The 22694-nt window shown below is 41.6% G+C and overlaps 1 protein-coding gene across 1 annotated transcript in view; it reads left to right on the top strand.

The window, feature by feature from the left end:
* Positions 1 to 5626, top strand: part of LOC148163634 (acyl-CoA-binding domain-containing protein 5-like) — a 44460-nt gene extending 38834 nt beyond the window's left edge. The window contains exon 14 of the mRNA XM_088025516.1: positions 5552 to 5626. Within this exon, the coding sequence (XP_087881642.1) occupies positions 5552 to 5564 (13 nt within the window). The 3' untranslated portion in view covers positions 5565 to 5626. The remainder of the gene's footprint in view (positions 1 to 5551) is intronic.
* Positions 5627 to 22694: the final 17068 nt, after the last annotated feature.

Genomic DNA, 22694 nt, shown 5'->3' with positions numbered 1-22694 from the left:
TTATGGGTATGCTGTTCTTCTACCAAAGAACCCAAGTCCCTAATTAACTGTATTTGCTATCAAAAGCGGAAATGAGGCATTCGCCCTTCTCTTCTCTGAAAGGGATAAACAGCACACTAGTTAACGTAAGTGCTCCAGTCATAATACCTGATGGCAGAGAAACTGAAATGCATCGGGATTTGGGTGAATCCTTTTAGTCTTCCCGTTTTCTGCTTATGTTAAGACAGTTTGACTTATGTTCGTAAGAGAACTAAATAAGTTCCGTGGTACATTCATGTTCTTGGAATACACCCGCCCACTTGAAAAACCTTGAGTAGGAGTTCAGAAACAAAAACTGCTCTCACACTGTTATTTACCTCTTTTCTAAGTCATTTTTATAGATGTCATTTCAGCTGTGTGGAAGGTGGGTGGCAGGGTTCGATAAACCTTAGTTTAAGTCCTTTCTTTTCTTCTTTTTACACATTTTACATTTCTCCCATGATGGTCGGGTTTAGTGCTATGCGGTAGTTTTTTTTTTTTTTTCAGATTTTATTTATTTGAGAGAAAGAGAGTGAGCGAGGGAGAGCATGGAGGGGAGCGGGCAGAGGGAGAGGGCGAAGCAGGCTCTCCACTGAGCAGGGAGCCTGACGGGGCTCGATCCCAGGACCCTGGGATCATGACCCGAGCCGAAGGCAGACGCCTAACGACTGAGCCACCCAGGTGCCCCTCACACAGTGTTTTAAATTTTAATTTCCCTAATAAATGGAGAGAAAAAGGACCCAACCTTTTCTCACTATTTCGTAAGAATGCTAGATTGAAGCAGCAGGACACAATGGCACCAAAGTTAGGTGTTGACATAATTGGCAATGTATTTAAAGTTCCTTTTCATGTTTCCTCTGTTGAAAGTTGAGGATTGGAGAGTAGAGAAATTGGCACAAGATAAAAACCCTAACACTTACTTGGGTTAATAATTTATGTTATGCTTAAGTTTGCAGCAGCTTATCACTTTATTAACGATGGAAAAAACAATGACTTTGCTTCAGAAGTCACCAAAAATTGCAGTTTTTCCAAAAAGTTTTTTTTTAAAGATTTATTTATTTATTTATTTGACAGAGAAAGACACAGAGAGACAGGGATCACAAGCAGGGGGAGTGGGAGAGGGAGAAGCAGGCTTCCCGCGGAGCAGGGAGCCCGATGTGGGGCTCGATCCCAGGACCCCGGGATCATGACCTGAGCTGAGGGGAAGATGCTTAATGACTGAGCCACCCAGGCGCCTCCTAAAAGTATTTTTTTAAGATATTCCTTCCTGGTAGACATCTACACCATTTCTCCTAAGCATCCCTTTCGATTACTTACAGATGCCTCTGAATGGAGATACTCTTACCTATTTTTTTTAAGATTTTATTTATTTATTTGATAGAGATAGGGAGAGGAAGAGCACAAGCAGGTGGAGTGGCAGGCAGAGGGAGAGGGAGAAGCAGGCTCCCCACTGAGGAAGGAGCCTGACGTGGGGCTCGATCCCAGGACCCTGGGATCATGACCTGAGCCGAAGGCAGCCGTTTAACCAACTGAGCCACCCAAGCGCCCCACTCTTAACCTATTTTTTTTTGATGTAGTGTTCCATAATTCATTATTTGCATATAACACCCAGTGCTCCATGCAGAATGTGCCCTCTTTAATACCCATCACCAGGCCAACCCATCCTCCCACCCCCCTCCCCTCTAGAACCCTCAGCTTCTTTTTCAGAGTCCATCGTCTCTCATGGTTCATCTCCCCCTCCGATTCCTCCCCTTCATTCTTCCCCTCCTGCTATCTTAACCAATTTTCAATACTCTACTTTGTTATTGTTGAATCTTCATCAAGTTTTCAGTATGTTAAGTGTTTAGTCCTTCCAAATTACCAACTATTTAGACTGTGCAACTGCATTTTGTTTTAAAGATTATTTATTTATTAATTTATTTGACAGAGAGAGAGAGAGACAGTGAGAGGGAACACAAGCAGGGGCAGTGGGAGAGGGAGAAGCAGGCTTCCCGCAGAGCAGGGAGCCACACATGGGGCTCGATCTCAGGACCCTGGGACCATGACCTGAGCTGAAGGCAGACGCTTAACGACTGAGCCACCCAGGTGCCCCCGCAACTGCATTTTGATGAGATAGTGGGTTTTTTTTTAAAGATTTATTTACTTATTTGTGAGAGAGAGCACACGGAGAGGAGGGGCAGAGGCAGAGGGAGAGAGAGAGAATCCCAAGCAGACTCCCCGCTGAGCGTGGAGTCTGACATGGGGCTTGATCCCAGGCTCTGACCTGAGATCATGAAACTGAGCTAAAATCGAGTTGGATGCTCAGCCGACTGAGCCACCCAGGTGCCCTGGATCAGATAGTGTTTTATGTATTATTTGTTCATATATGTAACAAATTAACTGGGGTTGGAGATAGAGCCATATTTGATATGGAAATACGTTTTGGCCTTGAGGGGACTTAGACATCTTTTCATCCGGAAATGTGTAGCAATTTTTTTTTTTAAAGATTTTATTTATGTATTTGACAGAGAACGACACAGCGATAGAGGGAGCACAAGCATGGGGAGTGGGAGAGGGAGAAGCAGGCTTCCGGACGAACAGGGATCCCGATGTGGGGCTCGATCCCAAGACCCTGGGATCATGACCTGAGCCGAAGGCAGACGCTTAACAACTGAGCCATCCAGGCGCCCAGTGTGTAGCAATTTTTAATCTGACAGGTATATAGGAATGAAAACTAGAGAGCAGTGTGTATGGTTTGCAGGAGATGGGTTCTGTGTTAGAGATGAGGAGAAAGATCCAGAAATCCAGTTAGACTGGGAAAGGTGTGGAAAGGAGTGGATATGCCCTATTCTTAATAGGAACCATCCTATGCCTCGACCCCTCATACAGTGTCTGTGGGCTTTCAATAAATGTGTGCTGAGGGCATGACTGAAGGCCCACTATTTGTAGGAGTTCACACGGAAGTACCATATGATATAGAATGCTTTCTTTCTATTTATTTATTTATTTTAAATGTTTTTTTCCCCCATTTTATTTAATAAATATGCATCTGGGTACGAACACACTGAGAGAGTTCCATATATATGTAAAATAAGTAGCTGTCTATTTGCGGTAAGCTTTTTGAAAAGACGTTTGTTTTGTTTCCTTAAACATTCAAAGTAATGTGTGAGGTCCACTGCTTGATTCCCCCCCCATCCCCCACCCCCCACCCCCTGTGCAGAAGAATCTAAATTCAAAAGTAAATTACTCGTGGGGCGCCTGGGTGGCTCAGTGGGTGAAGCGTCTGCCTTCGGCTCAGGTCATGATCTCAGGGTCCTGGGATCGAGCCCCACATCGGGCTCCCTGCTCAGTGGGGAGTCTTCTTCTCCCTCCCCCTTTGCCTGCCACTCCCCCTGCTTGTGCTCTCTCTCTCTGTCCAGTAAATAAATAACATCTAAAAACAAAATTGTATTATCACTCTGCAGCAGATCAGAAAAAAAACCAAAAAACAAAAACATTTTTTCTGAATGTGGTATGAAGAGCAACACCTGCAGACTTCTTGTTCAAAAATTGGCCCTGCGCAGCCTCTGTGGTTCTTCCTCTACCCAGTTACCCAACCTGACCATTCTAAATAAAATTATCCAGGAGTACAATACTAAAAGCAGCCCTATTAAGTCCAAAAGACTACCCTTAAGCTATTACTTTGAAGGGAAGCATGTTTCTAACCACTTTTCTTTATCATTCTGCCCAGGTTCATAAATATGCGTGTAGTTTTCTTGGGGCTCTGAGCTTTCAGTAGCAGGTTCTAGCAACTAGGTAGGTGTGGGGAGGATTTCTGCAGGAATACTCTTCAGGTGGAGCCTGGGGCAGATGGTCCTGCCTCGAAAAGTCCAGGTTTCTGAGGAGGGGAAAGAATCCATCAGTCCAGCCGAGCAGATCCTTGAGCAGGCAAGGCGAAAGGCATGTTTCCCTCTACCCTTAATCTGTTGTTTTCTGTAACTTTTCTTATCACACCATACCCTACATTTTGTAAGTTAATTTAAAAAGAAAAAAGGACAAAAAGATCTCAGGAAGAGCCTTGAAAAACATTCTAAAGTTCTGAAAATACTGATGGGGATTTATGTTTATTTACCTATTACAGGAGAAGACTGAAGATTAGAGAGTTGTGTGCTTTTTTGTAAATCTGCAAAGGATTTTGTGTAGGAATTTACATCACGTGGGTTGTTAGTAAGTGTCGCTAACTGTTCATGCACCTTCCAGCTAACATTTCTGCTAAAACCTCACTCGGGCTGTTAGTCTTCAGAACCAACCCGCAATTGTGGGACGCCTTGGTGGCTCAGTCAGTTACGCATCTGCTTTCAGCTCGGGTCATGATCTTGGGGTCCTGGGATCCAGCCCCAGCCCCACTTTGGGCTCCCTGCTCAGTGGGGAGTCTGCTTCTCCCTCTCCCTCTGCTCCTCCCCCCGGCTGGTGCTCTCTCTCTCTCTCTCTCTAAATAAATAAAACCTTTAAAAAAAGAAGTACCACCCACAATTCTGTTCTGGCTCCAGGCGCCTTTTTTTTTTCTTCATGACTTGAGGGCTGTCCTTATGTTACATAATATGAAAAATGATCTGCTCATTTAAAATGTCACTCCTGCCAAGGAAGTGTACATAAGAGGTTTTCTACAGAAGATAATGGCTGATGGTATTATCTAAAATATCACTCCTGCCAAGGAGGTTGCATAAGAGTATTTCTACAGAGGTGAGGAATGAATCTGTGATGAGAACGTTCCAGGCATTTTGGCATCTTGAGTTGTGGGGAGGGAATAGAGATTTCACCGCTGTGGGACCTTTCCCAGACCTCAGATCATACGCGAATTGTTTTGTGCTAACAAGCCCACCCTTCTCTGATCACTCGTTCATTCTGCTATCACTAAAACTGTCACATTATACCTTTCCAAACTTAGTTTATATATCTCCCTCTCACACCCAAGCTAACCTGAGAGCTCTTCTGAGAACTGAGAGCCTGCCTCATTTATGTTTGAATCCTCAGTGCTTGGCACAGTGCCCAGAAAGTAACAGACACAAAATATATGTTGACTTTTTTTTTTAAGGTTTTATTTATTTAGTTGACAAAGAGAAAAGAGCGTATAAGCAGGAGGAGTGGCAGGCAGAGGGAGAGGGAGAAGCAGTCTCCCGTCTGAGCAGAGAGCCCAGACCCCAGGACCCTGGGATCATAACCTGAGCCGGAATCAGACACTTAACCAACTGAGCCACCCAGGTGCCCCAATATATGTTGATTAAATGAGTAGTCTAGGTTGTATATCTATCAACCTTTTGTAATCTTACTCAGCTTTTTTTGTTTCAGAACTTTTCCAAGTTATAAATTAATTCCCAAAACTCTGAATTGCATTAAGCCAACTAGAAAAGGATGAGAAGTAATTTCTTAAGAACTGTTGGTAATTTTATGGTTTGATTCTGAATGTGAATATTATGGTTATGTTATCGTTCAAAGAATTCTCTGGTATGGATGTGTTTTGTATTCAGGTTGCATTTATATTCATAGGAAATTGGTTTTTACTTTGTTTTTAAAGAAAACTGAACTGAAGAAAATGATATTTTCCCCAAGAAGACTACTGGGCCTGAATGACCTCAGAATGAAATGGAACATGGAACTCACAAGAAATCTTAGTTTGTGATGATTACACTTCTTTTTGTCGTCAATAGTTTGGTTTGTGTACATATATAGATATTTTGCACTACACAAATGATAACATTTTAAGGACTAATATTGCTGATACTTGAATCATTAATCTCAACTAGGTTATAAGTAGAATACCTAGATTTGCCCTACCCTTGAACTTGAAGGACATTAAATTATTAATTATTGTTTGGTAACATGTTTACCTGATTATCTCCCATAGGGAACTATAAGCTGCTTTTCCAAGGTATAGTTGTGATAATGAGATGAGATTTGTAACTGGATATTTTTAATTTTCTAAATTAACTATGAGAAAGAATGCAAACCAAGAGTGAATTTCAAATGAGATTAAATCAACTTTCTGTCTTAGTCACTGAATTGCCATGCCAAGGACTAGAAAACTGCTGGAAGAATCTTCTCCACATCCACTCCGTGGGCTGCCCCGAATCCCTCCTGGGCATTCACAGCGCTGACTTTAGTGTTTAGGCGCCCTTATTACAAAGTAGAGCCCTACATCCGAGGCGTACTTTCTCCAAATGAACGCAGACTAGACATAACCTGCTGACAGGAATGATGAAGAATCGGCTGCAAGTAGGCCTGGAAGTACACTCTGAGCCTGTAGCTCATTGGTAAGATTTTCTCCAGCCGTATACATTTATTCCTTTGTAATCGCTTTTCTGTAACTGAGGATATCTTGTTTCTGCTTCATAGGGTGCTTTGAAATATAAAATGAAAACTTATTTATACTGTTTTTACAAAGGTCAAAAAGGAAACACATGAAAATCACTTTTCTGCAACTGGTAAACTACGCAGACTGGACTCCTAACCTCTTAGTGCCTCCGTTTTTCTCTCATTCAAAGGCATATAATTCAGTTACTTCATTTTTTTCCCCAAATAACTAGAGATCCGTTTTCCCTTCGGGGTATAATATTTGAGATATACCTATTTCACAGGGGTAACGGAAGGATTCGCAGGCTAGCAGGCCATATGCTTCCATATGAGTAAGGCACACCCAACTAATGTAAACTTAAATGTCCCCCGTTTAGACTAAAAAGAAGACTGTAATTTAGATCCTTGAAGGCTTTGTTTGGAATTATTCTTCATGTATACCTTCCAAAACTCCATTTATTTAGATGTACCTTGTACTCTAAAGATTTCTCTCATTCAAAGGCATGGTAGCAAATAATTTTTAAGCATTCTTGGTATGTATGATGTTGGGTTAAGCATCATGTGTTCAGAGCGTTTTTAGTAAGAAAGTAATCCATCCCTAGGATAGAGGGTGGTTCTTTGTTTGCTTGAAGAAAAAAGTATAAGAACATAATTTGCGTTCCCCAGATTCTTTTTTCCTTTTTTTCATGTAACTTGGTGTTTTTTATTTTTTAATCACATCTTGACTAAAATGTGTCTATCTAAAGGGATTACTAATATTTGCTTTTTAAAAACTGTTCTCTAGTTATTTGGGGAAAAAAATGAAGCAAGTAACTGAATTGTATGTAAAAATAACATTTAAACCTGTGGATCAGGGATTATTTTCAAAAATTAGATATCAATTTGGTATCAGAAAATGGTGGCTTTTCTCTTTAGTAAATCAGTTAACTAAATGCCAATTAAGAATGGAAGCAGAGGTGATTCATTACAGGCACTGGGAGGTGACTGACTCCTAGGGATAACCATTTGTATCCCATTCCAAAGTCTTATTTTATAGTTTGAAAAGCACTTTGCACACAGTTCTTGTATATACAAGTAAAGATGTAATTATGGGATATAGTGTGACTGTTTTGTTTAATAAGAGCCTCGTTTAAAATTTTAAATTGACAGCTGGTATTTTTTTAATGATCTACTTCTTTTCTGTTTCTTTACTGTAAAACTACGTTAAAAATAAAAGGTTAATGAGAAGTGCTATGGTTTTTATTACTTGTTACTGCTAGAAGTACATTGATTATAAAGGATTAAACGAGCAGAAATAGTGGGAATTCATAGAACGTAATCATGCCTCTTTCGGAATAAAGCCATGCTATTACATACAATTTCATAAAAGTCCCAACGTGGGATAAAGTAGAACTCCTTTAGTCATTTGGTTAAGAATGTTATTGATCCAGTCAAAGTCTCAGTTTCCATTCTTTCACCAAATAGCTAGCTTCCCCCAGCCACTCAGTGCACCCTTAATCAGCGAAGACATCTTAAATACACACAGTTGGTCTTAGGTGGAATATGGTGAGAGAAGTTTGTGTTTTTTGGTTTGTTTTGTTTTGTTTTTTCCTAAAGATTTTATTTATTCATTTGAGAGAGAGAGAGAGAGAGCGCACAAGCAGGGAGGGGAGGGAGAGGGAGAAGCAGGCTCCCAGCCGAGCAGGGCGCCCGACGCGGGACTCGATCCCAGGACCCTGGGATCATGACCTGAGCCGAAGGCAGACGCTTAATGAATGACTGAGCAACCCAGGCGCCCCAGCTTATTTCTTTTTAGCACTGACTCATATTTGATCGTATGGATGCACCACAGTTTATTTAATCCTTCCACCTATTGAAGAACATCTTGGTTGCTTCCAAATTTTAGCACTTATGAATAAAACTGCTGTAAACGACTGTGTGCAGGTTTTGTGTGGTCATACTCATTTGGGCAAATACCAAGGAGCATGATTGCTGGATCACATGGTAAAGGTATGTTAGGTTTTTTTGGGGGGTGTAGTGGAGAGAGAGCATGAGCGGGGTGGGGAGGGCCAGAGAGAGAAGGAGAGAGAAAATCTCAAGCAGGCTCCACAGCCAACACATTGCCCAATGTGGGGCTTGACCCACAACACTGAGACCACGACCTGAGCCAAAATCAAGAGTTAGATGCTCACCGACTGAGCCACCCAGGTGCCCCAGTATGTTTAGTTTTATAAGAAAGTGCCAAAATGTCTTCCAGAGTGGCTGTACTATTTTGTATTCCCACTAGTAATGAACAAGAGTTCTCGTTTCGTGTCTTTGCCAGCATTCGGTGATGTCAGTGTTTTGGATTTGAGCTGTTCTGAAGGGTGTGCAGTGGCATCTCGAGGTTTCATTCTCTTTCTCTTTGAATTACAACCTGTAAGGTTGATACTGTAGAGATCTGGGCCATCTATCCTGCAACTTGGAGGAGGCTGAGATAATAAGGCCAACATCTGGACCTAAGAATTTAGACCCCAGTCAGATACAGTGAATTCAAGTGAACTCTGAAAACACTACCCCTCTCTTTATACAATTTGTTTACATAGATTAATAAATTTCCCTTGTTACTTAAGGTAGTTTCAGTTAGGTTTCTGACACTTGCAGCCGGAGACCTGACTACTGTAGGCATCTCTTGATTCTCCGGACGGATGTGGTGTGCAGGGTTTGGAGCCGGACTGTCTAGGTTAGAATTGTGTGCAGTTATGGGAAAATCACTTAAAACTTGTGTTTCAGTTTCCTTGTATATAAAATTTGGATAATGATGTCATAGCGTTAATACATGTAGTATACAGAGAACAGTGCTCAGGACCCGGTAAGTACTTAGTAACTGATAGCTATTCTGCTGGCACTATCCTTTTGATTATTTCACTATCAGTCCTTTTACAGAGGTAGGACGAGAAGACATAAAATCCAATTCCCTTTCACAGGTTTTGAAAGTGTTATAAAAAGATAGATACTGGAGGGCGCCTGGGTGGCTCAGTTGGTTGGGCGACTGCCTTCGGCTCAGGTCATGATCCTGGAGTCCCGGGATCGAGTCCCGCATCGGGCTCCCTGCTCGGCAGGGAGTCTGCTTCTCCCTCTGACCCTTCCCCCCTCATGTGCTCTCTGTCTCTCATTCTCTCTCTCAAATAAAATAAATAAAATCTTAAAAAAAAAAGATAGATACTGGAAATGTCAGTGCAAGGGTACAGACTTTTATTTATTTATTTATGTTTTAAACAAGAGCCAGTCTCCTCCACTTATCCTCTGGATATGATCCCTTTCCTCAAGGATTTTTACCATATTTTTCTTCCCCAGAAGCAACTCCTTTCATCACTTTTGGTTGATTTTGGGGGGGGGTACTTACCTCCAAGGTCCTAAATAATATGTTTGAACTGCTATTCTTTGATCCTTGTGTTAGGAATTGTTTACTTCCCACTACCGAAATTGAAGATCTCATTATTTTTCCTTCCTTTACATTCATTGCTCACGTGTATCCTTTTCATTTCCCCACCTTTGAAATACCGCTCGTCAAAACTGAAGGGTCTAAGATTTTATGCTACCAGGAAGCTAGCAAGTTTGCCTGGCACAGTTTTATGGATGCTAGTAGAACGAAGGAGGGTTTATTATACATAGCAATATTAGCAGCGAGAGTATCAGCATTTTGGTACTGGTGCTCCCAGCCCCAAGCCCCACAGGGTGACACAGGAGGTCAGATGGCACCTGCACATGCAGTGGGGGTGCCTTACAGGAGAGGAGCCCTGACTTTAGGGAATGCGAATCTTTTATTTTTTTAAAAGATTTTATTTATTTGACAGAGAGAGGCACAGCAAGAGAGGGAACACAAGCAGGGGGAATGGGAGAGGGAGATGCAGGTTTCCCGCGGAGCAGGGAGCCCGATTCGGGGCTCAATCCCAGGACCCCAGGATCATGACCTGAGCCGAAGGCCGACGCTTAACGACTGAGCCACCCAGGCGCCCCAGGAGTATTCTTTTCTTTATACTATACTATATGCAATATCCTTTAAAATCTCTCTGGGGATACTAATGATAATACTTTTGAAGTTTTCTCTCTGTGTGTAGACTCTGTTGCCCTCATTACTTTTTCTCCAAATTGTTTTGGTCTATATAGTTAAAAAGACTTTCCTCAGGTATCCAGTAATCTTGGTTCTTTGCTCATATTTGTGAGTAAGAGACTACAAAGCTGATTGGAGGCTCTCAGTGGGGCTTAGATACACTAGGCTTCACTGAAGGGCTTTCTGTATAAGCCATTTAAAGTTGGGGAACTTCCACGTCACATCTTTGGATTTCTTTTTTTTTTTTTTTCTTTTAAGTAAACTCTGTATCTTAAGTGGGGTTCGAACTCATGACCTGGAGATCAAGAATCACATGCTCTGCTGACTGAGCCAGCCAGGTGCCCCATCTTTGGATATTTTTAAAGATCTCTTGAGCTGGTTAAATTCCTGATATCACTCTACTAATCTCTTGCCTAGAGGGTTAGATCATTTCTATCTACATTCTGGGAGCTGACTGAGGGTCAGGGTTAGAGGGCTGGGGGTCTTTTTTTTTTTTTAAGATTTTATTTATTTATTTGTCAGCGAGAGAGAGAGAGACCATGAGCAGGGGGAGTGGCAGAGGCAGAAGCAGGCTTCCCGCCGAGCAGGGAGCCGGATGCGGGGCTCGATCCCAGGACCCTGACATCATGACCTGAGCTGAAGGCAGACGCTTAACCGACTGAGCCACCCAGGCGTCCCATGGGCTGGGGGGGTCTTGGCATTTGGTGTACATGTTCGCTTAAAGCCCATTTTAGTGCCATTATTGTATTAGAGACCCAACAGAAAAGGCAGATTCATTTGGATATGTTGAGGAGAGTGCAACAAAGAGCCTATTTATACAGGAATGGGTAGGGCATAAGGAAACCACAAGGAATAGTTTAGTGCTATGTCAGTTTGCTAGGGCTGCCACAACAAAGTACCATAGACGAGGTGGCGAAAACAACCTAGTAGTAAAGCCCATTTATTTTCTCACAGTCTGGAGTTTACAAGTCCAAGGTCAGCATATTGACAGGATTGATTTCTTTTGCGGTCTCTCTCCTTGGCTTATAGGTGGCCATCTTTTGCCTGCAACTTCACACAGTCTAAGCTCTGTATTTGTGTCCTACTCTAGTTTTCTTTTTCTAAAGATTTTATTTATTTATTCGACAGAGACAGCGATAGAGTACAAGCAGCGGGAGCGGGAGAGGGAGAAACAGGCTTCCCGCGGAGCCGGGAGCCCGACGCGGGGCTCGATTCCAGGACCCCGAGATCACGACCCGAGCCGAAGGCAGACGCCCAACCATCTGAGCCACCCAGGCGCCCCCTACTCTCCTTTTCTTATAAGGACGCAGTAATTATTATATGAGTTATATGAGGCCACCCTAATGGCCTCATTTAACTTAACTCCCTCTTTAAAGACTCAATCTCCAAAAACACTTACAGTCTGAGGTCCTGAAGGTTAGGACTTCAACATACGAATTTGGGGATGACACAGTTCAGATCATAACAAGTACCTTCGGAGGTAATAACAGTAGGTCTCCAGTGATAAGGGGAAGGAGCATTATCAGATGCCACAGACAGATTGGTACTGTGGAGACAGTTACTTTACAAGAGCTGAAAACTGGTGGAGAGGCGACCAGCCTACCTGGACCTACAGGGAAGAAAGTGTGGGAATCAATCTTCCAACTTCCGTCTTTTCCTTCCCTGGAATCTCCTGGTCATACTCCCCGGTAGCCAAATCTAATCGGAAGCCAGAGTATAGGGCCGTCTGTTGATGTAGCCAACACTAGTCAGCTTCCCAGGACACACAGCAGGCTGGAGAAGGGTGGAAGGGGATCTGGAGGGGCAAATGAAAGATCTACAGCACAGTCAGTACCCCTGCTTTCGTGTGTGCTTGGGATCCTCTCTGTTTGCCTATAAAGAGGAAAATCCCACACTATTTGGCAAGAGGAAGGGAGGGCATATTTAGAAGGGTGTGTGCAGTTGGGGAGGAGATCTACGATTTGGCTTCTAATATGGAATTCAAGGAATTATTTTAACCACTCCTTTTGACCCTTACTTTGGGATGTTTCTGGTGCCTACACCTGACTGAACCTATTCGAGGACTTTTGTAGTGTAAATTGGATTTACTTTTGGCTATCTCCAAGACGCACTGAGGATGTCATTTCCTAAGTTTTTACTACTCACCCATTTATTTTTAAAAATTTTGTATTTAAATTCTTGTTAGCTAACATACAGTGTAATATTAGTTTCTGGTGCACAATGTAGTGATTCAACTTTTTGGTACATCACCCGGTGCTCATCACAGCAAGTGCCCTCCTTCATCTCCACCACCTATTCCACGCATGCCCCGCCCACCTCCTCTCTGCTAACCATCTGGGTGTTCTCTGTAGTTAAGAGTCTGTTTCTCGGTCTCTTCATCTCCCTTTCCCATTTGCTTGTTTGTTTTGTTTCTTTTTTTTATTAAAAGATTTTATTTATTTATTCATGAGAGACAGAGAGAGAGAGAGAAGCAGAGGGAGAAGCAGGCTCCCCACTGAGCAGGGAGCCCAATGCGGGACTCGATCCCAGGACCCTGGGACCATGACCTGAGCCGAAGGCAGACGCTTAACCATCTGAGCCACCCAGGCGCCCTGTTTTGTTTCTTAAATTCCACGTATGAGTGAAATCATATGGTATTTGTCTTGACTGAGTTATTTCACTTGGCATAATACTCTCTAGTTCTATCCACATCGTTGCAAATGCCAAGATCTCATTCTTTTTTATAGCTGAGTAATGTTCCTCCTTCCCTCCCTCCCTCTCTCTCTCTCTCTGATGTGGAAATGGAGAAAGATGTGGAATATCACCACATCTCTTTCTCCATTCATCAATCAGTGGACTCGGGCTGTTTCCATAATTTGGTTATTGTAAATAATGCTGCCATAAACATAGGGGTGCAATAGCCCTTTGAATTAGTATTTTTGTATTCTTTGGGTAAATTCCTAATAGTGCAGTTGCTGGATCATAGGATAGTTCTATTTTTAACTTTTTGAGGAACCTCTATACTGTTCTTCAGAGTGGTCGTACCAGATTGCACTCCCACCAACAGCGTAAGAGCGTTCCCCTTTCTCCACATCCTCACCAACACCTGTTGTTTTTTGTGTTGTTGATTTTAGCCATTCTGGCAGGTGTGAGGTGGTATCTTATTGTAGTTTTGATTTGTATTTCCCTGATGATGAGTGATGTTGAGCATCTTTTTATGTCTGTTGGCCATCTGGATGTCTTCTTTGGAAAAATGTCTATTCATGTCTTCTGCCCATTTTTAATTTGGATTATTTGTTTTTTGGGTATTCAGTTGTATCAGTTCTTTATATATTTTGAATACTAACCGTTTATCAGATATGTCATTTGCAAATATCTTTTCCCATTCAGTAGGTTGCCTTTTAGTTTTGTTAATTGGTTTCTTCGCTGTGCAGGTTTTATTTCACTGTAGTCCCATTAGTTTATTCTTTGGTTTCCCTTGCCTTTGGAGACATATCTAGAAAGAAGTTGATATAGCAGATGTCAAAGGGGATAGTGCCTGTGTTCTTTTCTAGGATTTGTATAGTTTTGGTCTCACAGTTAGGTCTTTATTCCATTTTGAATTCATTTTTTAAAAATTTTTTATTGTTATGTTAATCACCATACATTACATCATTAGTTTGTGATGTAGTGTTCCATGATTCATTGTTTGTGCATAACACCCAGTGCTCCACGCAGAATGTGCCCTCTTTAATACCCATCACCAGGCTAAACCATCCCCCCACCCCCTCCCCTCTAGAACCCTCAGTTTGTTTTTCGGAGTCCATCGTCTCTCATACTTACTTACTCCAACTTACTCCCCTTCATTCTTCCCCGCCTGCTATCTTCTTCTTCTTTTTTTTCTTAACATATATTGCATTATTTGTTTCAAAAGTACAGATCTGTGATTCATCAGTCTTGCACAATTCACAGTGCTCACCATAGCACATACCCTCCCCAATGTCTATCACCCAGACACCCCATCCCTCCCACCCCCCCACCACTCCAGCAACCCTCAGTTTGTTTCCTGAGATTAAGAATTCCTCATATCAGTGAGGTCATATGATACATGTCTTTCTCTGATTGACTTATTTCACTCAGCATAACACCCTCCAGTTCCATCCACGTTGTTGCAAATGGCAAGATTTCATACCTTTTGATGGCTGCATAATATTCCATTGTGTATATATACACTACATCGTCTTTATCCATTCATCTGTCGATGGACATCTTGGCTCTTTCCACAGTTTGGCTATTGGGGACATTGCTGCTATAAACGTTGGGGTGCATGTACCACTTCGGATCCCTACATTTGTATCTTCGGGGTAAATACCCAGTAGTGCAATTGCTATTGGGTACCTCTATTTTCAACTGTTTGAGGAACCTCCATACTGTTTTCCAGAGTGGTTGCACCAGCTTGCATTCCCACCAACAGTGTAGGAGCGTTCCCCTTTCTCTGCATCCCTGCCAACATCTGTCATTTCCTGACTTGTTAATTTTAGCCATTCTGACTGGTATGAGGTGGTATCTCATTGAGGTTTTGATTTGGATTTCCCTGATGCCGAGCGATGTGGAGCACTTTTTCATGTGTCTGTTGGCCATTTGGATGTCTTCTTTGGAAAAATGTCTGTTCATGTCTTCTGCCCATTTCTTGATTGGATTATTTGTTCTTTGGAAGTTGAGTTTGATAAGTTCTTTATAGATTTTTGATACTAGCCCTTTACCTGATATGTCATTTGCAAATATTTTCTCCCATTCTGTCGGTTGTCTTTTGGTTTTGTGGACTGTTTCTTTTGCTGTGCAAAAGCTTTTTATCTTGATGAAATCCCAATATTTCACTTTTGCCCTTGCTTCCCTTGCCTTTGGCGATGTTTCTAGGAAGAAGTTGCTGCGGCTGAGGTCGAAGAGGTTGCTACCTGTGTTCTCCTTTAGATTTTGATGGACTCCTGTCTCACATTGAGGTCTTTCAACCATTTTGAGTCTATTTTTGTGTGTGGTGTAAGGAAATGGTCCAGTTTCATTCTTCTGCATGTGGCTGTCCAATTTTCCCAACACCATTTGTTGAAGAGACTGTCGTTTTTCCATTGGACATTCTTTCCTGCTTTGTCAGAGATTAGTTGACCATGGAGTTGAGGGTCCATTTCTGGGCTCTCTATTCTGTTCCATTGATCTATGTGTCTCTTTTTGTGCCAGTACCATACTGTCTTGATGATGACAGCTTTGTAATAGAGCTGGAAGTCTGGAATTGTGATGCCGCCAGCTTTGTTTTTCTTTTTCAACATTCCTCTGGCTATTCGGGGTCTCTTCTGGTTCCATACAAATTTTAGGATTATTTGTTCCATTTCCTTGAAAAAAGTGGATGGTATTTTGATAGGGATTGCAATGAATGTGTAGATTGCTCTAGGTAGCATTGACATCTTCACAATGTTTGTTCTTCCAATCCATGAGCATGGAACGTTTTTCCATTTCTTTGTGTCTTCTTCAATTTCTTTCATGAGTATTTTATAGTTTTTTGAGTACAGATCCTTTGCCTCTTTGGTCAAATTTATTCCTAGGTATCTTATGGTTTTGAATGCAATTGTAAATGGGATCGACTCCTTGATTTGCCTCTCTTCTGTCTTATCGTTGGTGCATAGGAATGCCACTGATTTCTGTGCATTGATTTTATATCCTCCTACTTTACTGAATTCCTGTATGAGTTCTAGCAGTTTTGGGGTGCAGTCTTTTGGGTTTTCCACACACAGGATCATATCATCTGCAAAGAGTGAGAGTTTGACTTCCTCTCTGCCGATTTGGAAGCATTTGATTTCTTTTTGTTGTCTGATTGCTGTGGCTAGGACTTCTAGTACTATGTTGAATCACAGTGGTGATAGTGGACATCCCTGTCGCGTTCCTGACCTTAGGGGAAAAGCTCTCAGCTTTTCCCCACTGAGGATGATATTCGCTGTAGGTTTTTCATAGATGGCTTTTATGATATTGAGGTATGTACCCTCTATCCCTATACTCTGAAGAGTTTTGATCAAGAAAGGATGCTGTACTTTGTCAAATGCTTTTTCTGCATCTATTGAGAGGATCATATGATTCTTGTTCTTTCTTTTGTTAATGTATCGTATCACGTTGATTGATTTGCGGATGTTGAACCAACCTTGCAGCCCAGGGATAAATCCCACTTGGTCATGGTGAATAATCCTTTTAATGTACTGTTGGATCCTATTGGCTAGTATTTTGGTGAGAATTTTTGCATCCACGTTCATCAAGGATATGGGTCTGTAATTCTCCTTTTTGATGGGGTCTTTGTCTGGTTTTGGGATCAAGGTAATGGTGGCCTCATAAAATGAGTTTGGAAGTTTTCCTTCCATTTCTATTTTTTGGAACAGTTTCAGGAGAATAGGTATTAATTCTTCTCTAAATGTTTGGTAGAATTCCCCTGGGAAGCCATCTGGCCCTGGGCTTTTGTTTGTTGGGAGATTTTTGATGACTGCTTCAATTTCCTTAGTGGTTATAGGTCTGTTCAGGTTTTCTATTTCTTCCTGGTTCAATTTTGGTAGTTGATACATCTCTAGGAATGCACCCATTTCTTCCAGGTTATCTAATTTGCTGGCATAGAGTTGCTCATAATATGTTCTTATAATTGTTTGTATTTCTTTGGTGTTGGTTGTGATCTCTCCTCTTTCATTCATGATTTTGTTGATTTGGGTCATTTCTCTTTTCTTTTTGATAAGTCTGGTCAGGGGTTTATCAACCTTGTTAATTCTTTCAAAGAACCAGCTCCTAGTTTCGTTAATCTGTTCTACTGTTCTTTTGGTTTCTAGTTCATTGATTTCTGCTCTGATCTTTATTATTTCTCTTCTCCTGCTGGGTTTAGGCTTTATTTGCTGTTCTTTCTCCAGCTCCTTTAGGTGTAGGGTTAGGTTGTGTATTTGAGACCTTTCTTGTTTCTTGAGAAAGGCTTGTACTGCTATATACTTTCCTCCCAGGACTGCCTTTGCTGTATCCCAAAGATTTTGAACAGCTGTGTTTTCATTTTCATTGGTTTCCATGAATTTTTTTAATTCTTTTTTAATTTCCTGGTTGACCCATTCATTCTTTAGTAGGATGCTCTTTAGCCTCCATGTATTTGAGTTCTTTCCGACTTTCCTCTTGTGATTGAGTTCTAGTTTCAAAGCATTGTGGTCTGAAAATATGCAGGGAATAATCCCAATCTTTTGGTACCGGTTGAGACCTGATTTGTGACCTAGGATGTGATCAATTCTGGCGAATGTTCCATGGGCACTAGAGAAGAATGTGTATTCCATTGCTTTGGGATGGAATGTTCTGAATATGTCTGTGAAGTCCATTTGGTCCAGTGTGTCATTTAAAGTCTTTATTTCCTTGTTGATCTTTTGGTTAGATGATCTGTCCATTTCAGTCAGGGGGGTGTTAAAGTCCCCCACTATTATTGTATTGTTGTCAATGTGTTTTCTTGCTTTTGTTATTAATTGCCTTATATAATTGGCTGCTCCCATGTTAGGGGCATAGATATTTACAATTGTTAGATCTTCTTGTTGGATAGACCCTTTAAGTAGGATATAGTGTCCTTCTTCATCTCTTATTACAGTCTGTGGTTTAAAATCTAATTTGTCTGATAGAAGGATTGCCACCCCAGCTTTCTTTTGGTGTCCATTAGCATGGTAAATGGTTTTCCACCCCCTCACTTACAATGTGGGGGTGTCTTTGGGTCTAAAATGAGTCTCTTGCAGACAGCATATTGATGGGTCTTGTTTTTTCATCCAATCTGACAGCCTGTGTCTTTTGATTGGGGCATTTATCCCATTTACATTCAGGGTAACTTTTGAAAGATATGAATTTAATGCCATTGTATTGCCTCTAAGGTGACTGTTACTCTATATTGTCTGTGTTCCTTTCTGATCTATGCTGCTTTTAGGCTCTCTCTTTGCTTAGAGGACCCCTTTCAATATTTCTTATAGGGCTGGTTTCGTGTTTGCAAATTCCTTTAGTTTTTGTTTGTCCTGGAAGCTTTTTACCTCTCCTTCTATTTTCAATGACAGCCTAGCTGGACATAGTATTCTTGGCTGCATATTTTTCTCGTTTAGTGCTCTGAAGCTATCATGGCAGTCCTTTCTGGCCTGCCAGGTCTCTGTAGATAGGTCTGTTGCCAATCTAATGTTTTACCATTGTAGGTTACATATCTCTTCTCCTGAGCTGCTTTCAGGATTTTCTCTTTGTCCGAGACTTGTAAGTTTTACTATTAGATGTCGGGGTGTAGACCTATTTTTATTGATTTTGAGAGGGGTTCTCTGTGCCTCCTGGATTTTGATGCCTGTTTCCTTCCCCACATTAGGGAAGTTCTCTGCTATAATTTGCTCCAATATACCTTCTGCCCCTGTCTTTCTTCTTCTTCTGGGATCCCAATTATTCTAATGTTGTTTCGTCTTATCATATCGCTTCTCTCTCGAAGTCTGCCCTCGTGATCCTGTAGTTGTTTATCTCTCTTTTTCTCAGCCTCTTTATTTTCCATCATTTGGTCTTCAATATCGCTGATTCTCTCTTCTGCCTCATTTATCCTAGCAGTTAGTGCCCCCATTTTTGATTGAACCTCATTAATAGCCTTTTTGATTTTGACTTGGTTAGGTTTTAGTTCTTTTATGTCTTCAGAAAGGATTTCTCTAATAACTTCCACACTTTTTTCAAGCCCAGCTAGTATCTTTAAAGGCATGATTCTGAACTCTAGGTCTGACATCGTACTAATGTCCGTATTGAGTAGGTCCCTGGCAGACGGTACTACCTCTTGTTCTTTTTGCTGAGGTGATTTTTTTCATCTTGTCATTTTGTCCAGAGGAGAATAGATGAATGAGAGAACAAAATGCTAACAGGTTAACAACGTCCCCAGCAAATATACTCTATACAAATCAGAAAAGACCTGAAACCAGGGGAAAAGAAAGGGAAAGAAAGAAAAAAGAAAGAGAAAAAAAAAGAGAAAGAAAAAGACAAAACAAAACAAAAACAGAATAAAATTAAAAAAACAGAATATGATTAAATATGATCAGGCTAGTGCACAGATCAGTGCCACACACTAGATTCTGGGCGTATTTTGGTCTGTTAGAAGAAAGTGCCTTCTAAAATTTTAAAGGAAGAAAGACTTATATATGTACAAAATAAGGGTTGATACAATGAAGGGATGGAAAATGACTGTAAAGATGAAAATTATAAAAGATTTTATAAAAGGAATTGATAAGATAAGAAGTTGTTTGAAAAAAGAAAGAAGATTTAAAAAAGAAAAAAAAAGGGAGAGAATATGATCAGGCAGGAGACTAGAACAAAGCCATACACTAGTGATTTAGGGTATATTTTGATCTGTTACAAGAAACTGTATCTCAAAATTTTAAAGAGAGAACAACTTATATATATATGGCAAAAATAAGGGTAACTACTATGACGGGATAAAATATGATCCTAAAAATGAAAAATAAAAACATTTTTTTTTAAAAAGGGATTGATAAGATGTTGGTTGAAAAAGGGAAAAAGAAAAATTCAAAAAAAAACAGTTAAAAAAATTAACTTTGAAAAACTAATGAATCATGGTAAAAAAGCCATGAATTCTATGTGCAGTATTCCCCTAGCGCTGGAGTTCTCCCGTTCTCCTTGATCGGTAAACTTGGTCTTGGCTTGCTGGCTGTTCGGGCTGATCTTCTGGGGGAGGGGCCTGTTGCTGTGGTTTCCAAATGTCTTTGCTGGAGGCGGAATTGCCCCGCCCTTGTCAGTCCGGGCTAAGCAAGCTGCTCGGGTTTGCTCTCAGGAGCTTTTGTTCCCTGCAAGCTCTCTGTACAGCTTTGGAGGACCAGAGTGAAAATGGTGGCCTCCGAATCTCCACCCGGAGGAGCTGAGAAATTGGGGCCCTGCTCCTCAGTGCGCCCCCAGAGAAAAGCAGTCACTCCCGTCTCCCCGGTCTCCGGCCACACTCCGTGCTCACCCGGCCTGTGACCGAGTGTTTCTATCTCTGGCACCCGACCATGTGTGGAGTCTCCAAACCCAGCAGATCCCTGCGGTGCGCTCCCGCGCCGCTCCTCCCGGGGAAGGAAGGGGAGTCTCCCCGGACCTGCCACCTGTTGGGTCCCTGCTGGAGGAGCAGTGGCCCGACTGGGCCGCGGATCACAGTTTATGGCAACCCCGAGCTGAGAGCCCGCGCCTCGGCTCTATCTCTGCAGCCGGCGTCCCCGCTCCAACACCTGGGAGCTCTGCCGCCCTCAGGCACCCCCGGTCTTTCTGTGACCCCGAGGGTCCTGAGACCACACTGTCCCAGAGAGTGTTCCACTGCCCCGCTTAGCCACTGGAGCGACGTCCCTTAGCGGAGCCGACTTCTAGAACTTCCGATTTTGTGCTCCGCGGCTCCGTCACTTGTCAGAAGCGGCCGACGGAGGCCCCCTCCTCCGCCGTCTATCCTCCCAAATATCGCCTCGGATTCACTTCTCCGCACATCCTACCTTCCAGAAAGTGGTCGCTTTTCTCTTCAGAGAGTTGTTGCTATTCTTCTCGTCGATCTCCTGTTGAGTTCGTAGGTGTTCAGAATGGTTTGATCCCTATTGAGCTGAATTCCTGAGACCAGACGAAATCCAGGTCTCCTACTCCTCTGCCATCTTACTCCGCTCCCATTTTGAATTCATTTTTGTCTATAGTGTAAGAAAGTGGTCCAGTGTCATTCTTTTCCATGGTGCTGTCCAGATTTCCCAACATCCTTTATTGAAGAGGTTGTCTTTTTCCCACTGGATATACTTTCCTGCCTTGTTAAAGATTAATTGACCATATAGTTGTGGGTTCATTTTTGTGTTTTCTCTTCTGTTCCATCGATCTATGTGTCTATTTTTGTGCCAGTACCAGTACATGTTTTGATTGTAATATAACTTGAAGTCCAGAATTGTGATGCCTCCCGCTTTGTTTTTCCTTTTTAACATTGCTTTGGCTATTTGGGGTCTTTTGTAGTACCATACAAATTTTAAGATTGTTTTAGCTCAGTGAAAAATATTTTTCATATTTTGATAGGGATTGTATTAAATGTGTAGATTGCTTTGGGTAGTGTAGACATTTTATCAATATTTGTTCTTCCAATCCGTGAACATGGAATGTCTTTCCATTTCTTTCTGTCATCTTCAATTTAATCAGTGTTTTATAGTTTTCAGAGTACAGGTCTTTCACCTCTTTGGTTAGGTTTATTACTAGGTATCTTATTGTCTTTGGTGCAATTGTAAATGGGATTGATATTTTAATTTTTCTTTCTGTTGCTCTATTATTGGTGTATAGAAATCACCTGGGTGGCTCAGTCAGTTAAGTGAATGCCTTCAGCTCAGGTCATGATCCCGGGGTCCTGGGATTGAGCCCCATACCTGGCTCCCTGCTCAGCGGGGAGCCTGCTTTTCCCTCTCCCTCTGCCACTGACCCTGTTGTGCTCTCTCTCAAATAAATAAAATCTTTCAAAAAAAAAAAGATTCATTTTTATTGCTTTTATGTTTCCTGCTTCTATAGTGTCATTTTTGGTCTCTCCTTTCCAATCAAAAAGTACCCTGTAATATTTCTTGCATGGCTGGCTTAGTGGCCACAAACTCCTTTAGTTTTGTCTGGAAACTCTTTATCTCTCATTCTATTCTGAATGATAGCCTTGCTGGATAGAGTATTCTTGGCTGCAGATTTTTTCCACTCAGCACGTGGAATATGTCACACCACTCCCTTCTGGCTTGCCAAGTTTTTGTTGAAAAACCTCTTGCTAGCCTTATGGGTTTTTCCTTGAAGGTTAATGACTTTTTTGGTCACTTTTAAGATTTTTTATCACTATATTTTGCAAATTTAATTACAATATTTCTTGGTGTGGTCCTCCTTTTGTTGATTTTGATGGGAGTTCTCTTTGCCTCCTAGATCTGGATGTCTGTTTCCTTCTCCAGCTTAAGGAATTTTTCAGCTATTATTTCTTCAAATAAATTTTCTGCCCCCTTTTCTTTTTCTTCTGGGGATCCTATAATGCAAATATTATGACATTTGGTGGAGTCACGGAGTTCCCTAACTCTATTCCCATTTTGCATGATTCTCTCTCGTTTGTTCAGCTTTATTGCTTTCCACTGTTTTGTCTTCTGGGTCACTAATTCATTCCTCTGCTTCTTCCAGCCTTCTAGAACCATGTTTCTAATCTCGTTTATGGCACTCTTCATCTCTGATTCTTTTTGAACTTTTCTCTACAGTAAGGATCACACTGATGTCTTTTATTCCTTTCTCAAGCCCAGTGGGTGTCCTTATGATTGTTGCTTTCAATTCT

The sequence above is a fragment of the Eumetopias jubatus genome, unplaced genomic scaffold (genome assembly GCF_037043125.1).
Source record: "Eumetopias jubatus isolate StellerSeaLion01/CBP00866 unplaced genomic scaffold, mEumJub1_p1.0 scaffold_8, whole genome shotgun sequence".
NCBI classification, from domain to species: domain Eukaryota; kingdom Metazoa; phylum Chordata; class Mammalia; order Carnivora; family Otariidae; genus Eumetopias; species Eumetopias jubatus.
Note: the sequence above shows the minus strand (reverse complement) of the source record. Positions and strands in the feature narration are given on the sequence as shown.